At 50.6% G+C, this 7,354-nt stretch overlaps 1 protein-coding gene across 1 annotated transcript in view; it reads right to left on the reverse strand.

The window, feature by feature from the left end:
* Positions 1 to 1,795: 1,795 nt before the first annotated feature.
* The window catches only part of RCCD1 (RCC1 domain containing 1), a 6,169-nt gene continuing 610 nt past the window's right edge, over positions 1,796 to 7,354 (reverse strand). Inside the window, exons 3-8 of the mRNA XM_008050234.2 lie at positions 7,047 to 7,354; positions 6,777 to 6,898; positions 4,078 to 4,176; positions 3,543 to 3,713; positions 2,939 to 2,968; positions 1,796 to 2,332 (exon numbers count right to left, since the gene is read on the reverse strand). The exon at positions 7,047 to 7,354 is cut by the window's right edge and continues 106 nt beyond it. Coding sequence (XP_008048425.1) covers positions 2,181 to 2,332; positions 2,939 to 2,968; positions 3,543 to 3,713; positions 4,078 to 4,176; positions 6,777 to 6,898; positions 7,047 to 7,354 — 882 coding nt within the window. The 3' untranslated portion in view covers positions 1,796 to 2,180. The remainder of the gene's footprint in view (positions 2,333 to 2,938; positions 2,969 to 3,542; positions 3,714 to 4,077; positions 4,177 to 6,776; positions 6,899 to 7,046) is intronic.

Below are 7,354 nucleotides of genomic sequence, written 5' to 3' on the forward strand. Positions count from 1 at the left end.
AAAAAAAAAAAAAAAAAAGAAATACCACTTCCTATTCATGAGGATGGCTATTATTAAAACAACAACAAAACAGAAAACAAGTGTTGGCACAGATGTGGATAAATTGGAATTCTTGTGCACTGCTGGTGGGAATGAAAATGACATGGCCTTTGTGGAAAGTAGGATGGTGCTTCCTCAAAAAATTAAAAATAGAATTACCACATGACTGAACAATTCTACTTCTAGGTATAAACCCAAAAGCAGAGAATCAAAAAGATATGTATTTGTACACCCACGTTCATAGCAGCATTATTCACCATAGTCAAAAGGTGTCAACGACTCAAATATCCATCAATGTTAAATGGAGAAACAAAACATGGTACATAGTACAATGGAGTATTATTCAGCCTTTAAAAGGAAAGAAGTCCTGACACATCTACATCATGGATGAATTTTGAGGACATTATGCTAAGTGAAATAAACCAGCCACAAAAAAATGGTGTATGTGGCTCCATTTATATGAGGTACTATAGCAGTCTGATTCCTAGAGACAGAAAGCAGATTGGTGGTTTCCAGTGGCTGGGGAGGAGGAAAATGGGGAGTTAAGTGTTGAATGAGTACAGGGTTTCAATATGGAATGATGACAAAGTTCTGGACATGCATAATGGTGATGGTAACAGTGTGAAGGTATATACATAACGTCACTAAACTATATACTAAAAATGGTTAAAATGGTAATTTCATGTTCAGTATATTTTATCATGATAAACAAGAAAAAAAGAAGAGTAATTTAAAGACCTCATGGTTGGGAACAATTTCTTAAATCACAAACACACATATGCACAAACATAAATTAACCAAAAAAAACCTGATAAACTTGACTACACCAAGAGCTTATGTTCATCAAATTAAGTTGATATGTATAAAGTACTTTGTGCATTACTTGGCACAGAGGAAGCATCACATAAATATTAAATAAAAACTGATACCAAAAGAGACTGAAAAGACAGACTGCACCATTGCAGAAGATAATGTGAACACATAACTATCAAAGGGCTTGTATCTAAAGGGCCAGGCAGAGGGGCTCATGCCTATAATCCCAGCACTTTAGGAGGCTGAGATGGAAGGATTACCTGAATCCAGGAGGTAGAGGCTGTGGTGAGCTGTAATCATGCCACTGCACTCCCGCCTGGGTGACAGAGTGAGACCCCAGCTCAAAAAAAAAGTATCTCCTGACTTACCAACTCAACTCTGAATGTACTGCAGAAGAACTTGCTCTCAAGTGTGCAAGACTGCTCACCAAGGTATTATGGTTTCTCACCACAAGTTAGAAACAATAAAAATGACCATCAACAGAAGAATAAATAGCTTGAGGTACAGTCAAACATGGAATGCTATATAGCATAAGAGGACAAGGCACAACAGGAAGGCTGGGTATGGTGGCTCACGCCTGTAATCCCAGCACTTTGGGAGGCCGAGGCGAGAGGACTGCCTGAGCCCATGGGTTCGAGACCTGTCTGGGCAACTTGGCAAGACCTCACCTCTACAACAATTCAAAAAATTATCCGGGCGTGGTGGCATGTGCCTGTAGTTTCAGCTACTTGGAAGGCTGATGCAGAAGGATTGCCTGAGCCCAGCAGGTCAGGCTGCGGTGGCCGGGGGAGAGTGCCACTGCCCTCCAGCCTAGGTGACAGAGTGAGACTCCTACTCAAAAAAAAAAAAAAAAAAAGACACAACAGCAATGGATCATACAATGTTGAACAACAAAAATTGGCTAAAGAATATCCACAGAATGGTTCCATTTATCTTTCAAAAGCAGACAAACCAAACTGTGTTGTGTAAGGATTAACACAAGTGTGGTCATGTTCTAAATGAAAACAGGAAGTGAGATGGCAGAAAGAGGGCCTCAAGTGGTTCTCAGTCTTTGCTGCACATCAAAATCACCTGGCAAGGTGGGGCACTTTAACACCTAGCCTTCTAGTCCCCACACCCAGAGGTTCTGATTTCCTTATCTGGGCTGCTGGCCTTGGGTTTCAGTTTTCAGTGCTCTCTAGGTGTTTCTAGAGTGCAGACGAGTGAAGGCCCTGCTCTCAGGGAGGGAGAGAGCTGTGATGGGAGGGCAGGGCCTCTGAGGTGCTGGTAGTGCTGCTTCTTGATCTGGATGGGAGTTCCACAGGTGTGTTAGTATACATACACACACGTCAGCTCTGCTCTTTCTCCTCGGCATACACGTAGGTGTTCCAGGGCCCGCAGGTGACAGCCCTTACTTGGAGCTGTTTGTCTACAAAGTACTCCACGCGGCAGGGCCGATCCAGGCTGGCGGTGTCTGTATGGCCCAGCTGCCCATATTTACCTAAAGTGAGAGGAACCCATTTGCCATCCTCTCCACTGGGCCTTGGTACCACCTCCTTCCAGGAAAGAACCCCGACTCTCAAGTGCAGTACTGAGGTCATGCACAACACTGCTGGTGTCTGCTCTGTGAATCCAGGAGACCCAGAGCTGGAAAGCCCCAGGGCCGGCAAACCTGGGGGGGTTCCCAAAAGGCCAGCAGCGGCCAGCTACTCCAGCTAGATGCTCCTCCAGACGCCCCTGCTCTCAAAGCTGAGACGTTCAGAGCGCAGGCTTCCATTTGATCCTTAGCTCTGACTAGTGCCAGAACAAAAAGATGCTTTGTAAATAGCAGCCGAATACTCCCTGGAGACACCAAGTCTTCCAGCAAGGCAGATGGGCAGTACTGACAGCCTCTCTCCTGTCTCTCCTGTCTGGTCTGGGACCTTCTTCTGGGCATGCCTACCTCTGCTCCAAGCCCAGGGTAGGAGCTCACAGCCCTTCGTCCTGGGCCTCCCGGTGACCTGGATGGGCTCCGGCCTCCACTGGCCTTCATGGCTTTGCCTGCCCTGCACTCCCAGGTCTTTCCTCCCCTCAGTTGAAGAGTCACAAAAATGGTCCTTTTACTTACCCCAGCCCCAGGTGTAGAGCTCCCCTGTTCCTGAAACCAAAAGACAATAAATAGCTATCACTACTGCTCTGTAGCAAGGCATCTGTCTAGCTGGCTTGGCACAATCCACAGCCAGCACATGACAATCCTCATGAGATGTGCTTGGCATAGAACCACATCTTCTCTCCTTTTAGCAACTATCTAATCACATTTGGTGTGAATGATCCAGACTGAAAAAGACTTTTTTTTTAAGCTGGAGTCTTACTCGGTCGCCCATGTTGGAGTAGTGGCAAGCTCATGGCCACCGCAGCCTTGGCCTGCCGGGCTCAGGTGGTCCATCTGCCTCAGCCTTTCAAGTAGCTGGAACTACAGGAACGCGCTACCACACCAGGCTTATTTTTTGACTTATTGTAGAGACGAGGTCTCATCGAGTTGCCCAGACTGGTCTCAAACCCCTGAGCTCAGGCAATCCTCTTGCCTTGGCCTCCCAAAGTGCTGGGATTACAGGCTGAGCCACTGTGCCTGGCGAAGAGCTTTTAAGGTGACCATGCCCTTTCCTGCAGCAACCAGCTCGAGTAGGCGGGTGCCTTCCTGTTTCCTAACCAGCCCACCCATCCCCACTCACGCGTCACCACAGCAGTGTGCCGGGATCCACAGCTGGCCTTGACTACATCTGAGCCCAGGGGGAGATCCAATAAAGCTGGGAAGGGCTGGACGGCTATGAAGGGGGCAGGGGCTCCATCCTCATCCCCGGCTGCTCTCTCTGCACCAGAACTATCCTCACTCCGTTCTGTGGCTGCAGAATGATCAGAATGATGATGTCAACACTGCTTGAACACTGGGCTAACCCTCATTCATTCATTAACTCATCATGACAACAGCTCTCTGAAGTGCACTCACCCTGGGTTCCAAAGCTACACTCCCAGACCCAAATTCCCCAGGTTTTGACAGAGATGACAGGCTTGTGGTGTGCAGTGCCAAGCCTGGTATCAGCCCTGTCCATGCTCCCTTCTGTAAGGAGCTCAGAATCCTATGGTGTGTCCTGGGGTGACAAGGACATGCTCCTTCTAAACACTGTGGCTCTCAGGCCAGCACACAGCCAGGAGTCAGGAATGACAGTCACATCCCGAGGAGCTGACTAGCAGCTGAGTTGCCCTTACCTTCTCCTGCGACTGTCTTCCCATCTTCCGCCAAGCTCCTTGTGGGCAGGGCCAGTTGCCCTGATTCGTTCCAACCCCAGATATAAATATCCCCAGTCTCTGAAAGAGATCAAGGGGACACATCAAACGGATCCAGCCAGTCATATGCCCCACCCATCCCACCGGCTGCTGGGGACAGACAAAGCCCACCCTGTTCAGGGCAGCACTTCAGACAAAGGTCCTGTACTCAGGCCCCAGTGGTTGTCTTGGGCTCCCTTTCCCCTCAATGCCTTCAGGTCATCCTCTCTGTCAGCTGAGTCCCTTGCCAGGCATGGTGGCTCACGTCTGTAATCCCAGCACTCTGGGAGGCAGAGGCGAGAGGATTGCCTGAGTCCTGGGGTTTAAGACCAGCCTGGGCAACTTGACAAGACCTCATCTCTACAATAAGCGAAAAAAATATTAGCCGGGTGTGGTGGCGTGTGCCTGTGGTTCACTACCCGAAAGGCTGAGGTAGAAGGATCACCTGAGCCAGCAGGTTGAGGCTGCAGTGGCTGTGAGTGTGCCACTGCACTACATACAGCCTTGGCAACAGTGAGATTGACTCAAAAAATAAAATAAAATAAATAAACTAAATCCCTTGCTGGACTTTACACTCCGATTTTAATTGTTCCTTATGTTGATAAATTACACCCCTCCCCACCCCCTTTCAGAAATTGATCCCTGCAAGTTTCTTTTCTTTTCTTTTTTTTTTTAAAGTTGGAGTCTCACTCTGTCATGTAGGCTGGAGTGCAGTGGCACACTTCTGGCCACCACAGCCCTGCTGGGCTCAGGTGATCCTTCCGCTTCAGCCTTCTAGGTAGGTAGAACTACAGACACGTGCCACCATGCCTGGCTAGGATCCCTCAAAGTTTCTTAATGATCTCCCTTTCAAACCCACTGAGCCAACCTGAACCCTTTGTCAATTCCACTGCCACTGGTCCTGTTGTTTTTTTTTGAGTCAGGGTCTCACTCTGTTGCCCAGGGTAGAGTGCAGTGGCACCATCACGGCCCACTATAGCTTCAACTTCCTGGGCTCAGGCGAGCCTTTTGCCTCAACCTCCCGAATAACTGGGACTACAGACGTGTGCCACCATCCCTAGCTCATTTTTTTTTTTTAGTCAGACTCTCACTCTGTCACCCAGGTTGGAGTGCAGGGTACACCCATGGCCACCACAGCCTCGACCTGCTGGGTTCAGGTGATCCTTCTGCTTCAGTCTTCCAAGTAGCTGGAACCATAGGCGCATGCCACCATGTCTGGATAATTTTATTTATTGTAGAGATGTGGTCTCACCATGCTGCCCAGGATGGTCTCAAACCCGTGGGCTCAGGCATTCCTCTCGCCTCTATCTCCCTCTATCCCCCAAAGTGCTAGGAATATAGGCATGAGTCACCACGCCCAGCCTAAATTTTTTATTTTTTGTAGAGATGAGGTTTCACTATGTTGCCCAGATTGGTCTCGAACTCCTGGCTTCAAGCAATCCTCTAGCCTTGACCTCCCAAAGAGTTGGGATTACAGGTATGAGCCACTGTGCCTAACCTACAAACGGTCCTGTTGAAGGCCTCCTCTTGGCCCTTGCCTTCCTTGCCTCCTACAACACTATAGTCTTTCAGTTGGGGCAACCGCCCTAACACTAAAAATTCACCAACAATAGTCACTAATCTTATAAAGTGCTTAATCCGTGCGGGTGTTTCATGCATTTCTCAAATGTAACCATTTACTTCTCACAATAGCCTTATGGGGTTACATGACAATATTCCCATTTTATACAATATCCCTATTTTATTCGCAAGACAACTGATGCACAGAGAGGTTAAGGACCAGGTTCAAGGTCCCATGGGCAGAGCGAGGATTTGAAACTAGGAAGTCTGGTTGAGGCATCCATGCTTCAATCTCTACACCGAACTTTAGGCCTCAAATTCTTCTAGATCTTAAGTGTGGGAATTTCCAGTGGGATGTTTCCTGCCCTCTGTTCTCCTCCCTCCAGCCCCGGGCTTCTTGAGCTGGGCTGCCCACCTAGGTGCATTACACGAGAACACTGTGGGGGAGTGGGAGACATTGGTAGCTTTCTGAGCCTCCTGGTAAGTTAAGTAGCAATCAGGCTGAGAGCCCTGGGCACCTGCTTCCAGCCTACTCATCCTCTCCACATGGGCTCTAACAGCCTAGAAAGTAGCTGCCCCCGAATCACCTGTCAAGGCAGTAGACTCAACATACCCAAGGGGAAACTACTCATTCTGGCCCTAGGTCACCAGCTGTGGCACCACCACAGGGTCACACTCATCACCATCATCCTGTGGGCATCTTTGTGTCCATTCTGTGAACACATCATGGCCTCCTAGCAGCTGCAGCCTTTCTTCCCCATTCTCGTGGCTCGGCTGCCCCCTCACCCCTTCATACTCCCGTGGGGAGCATTTTAGAAAGCCCTGACTAGTGGCAGATGGATGTGAGGATTAGTGAGATCAGAAAGAGAAAGAAAATAGGAAATCACTGCTACAGTCCAGGTGTGAGTGGGTGATGTGGAGGCAGAGGGGGCTGGATGTGAGAAGCATTTAGGAGTCATAATTGCGTGATTGATGTGGGATGAGTTTGGAAGGAAGGCTGGCTAGGGCACCCACCAAGGCTGGAAAAGGAGGAGGAAGGTTTGGACAGGCTCACGAGCTTGTCTGGAGAAGCTGTCACTCACCACTCACACACACAGAATGCCAGCCACCCGCGGCCACCTCAGCCATGGGTAGGCCCTGCAACGCCTCCAACGGCCTCGGCTCCGGCTCTGCCTCCAGGGTCCCGTGGCCCAGCTGCCCGTGCCTGAGCAAGGGAGACACCAGTCAGCTAGGTCACGTCTAAGGGTCTCCCTCTGCTTACTTCTTCCAATCACACTCAGCGGGCCCTCCCCGGGTCACATTCTCACTCGCCTGCTCCCGCCCCGCACTCTCCTGGCCACGTCCCCACTCACCTTCCGCCGCCCCAGGAGAACACCTGGCCCGCCGCGTCCAGCAGCAACGCGTGCTCGGCGCCCAACTCCAGCCGGCGCGCCCGCACCCCCGGGGCCAGAGGCCGGTAGAAGGGCGGCCGCGGACTCACGTAGGCGCGGGCGTGAGGCAGCAGGGGCAGCGTCCCCGCCTGGGCCTGGCCGCCTGGATCACCTTCCCCCTGGGCCTCCGGCACTACGTTCTGGGTCCACAGGGGCTCCCCGTGCAGCGCCGAGCCGGGCGCCCAGGCCTGTAGCACTGCCCCAGGCCCCGGCCCGGCGCGCAGCAGCAC

The sequence above is a fragment of the Carlito syrichta genome, unplaced genomic scaffold, assembly GCF_000164805.1.
Source record: "Carlito syrichta isolate Samal-C Ts95f unplaced genomic scaffold, Tarsius_syrichta-2.0.1 Scaffold143305, whole genome shotgun sequence".
Lineage (NCBI taxonomy): Eukaryota > Metazoa > Chordata > Mammalia > Primates > Tarsiidae > Carlito > Carlito syrichta.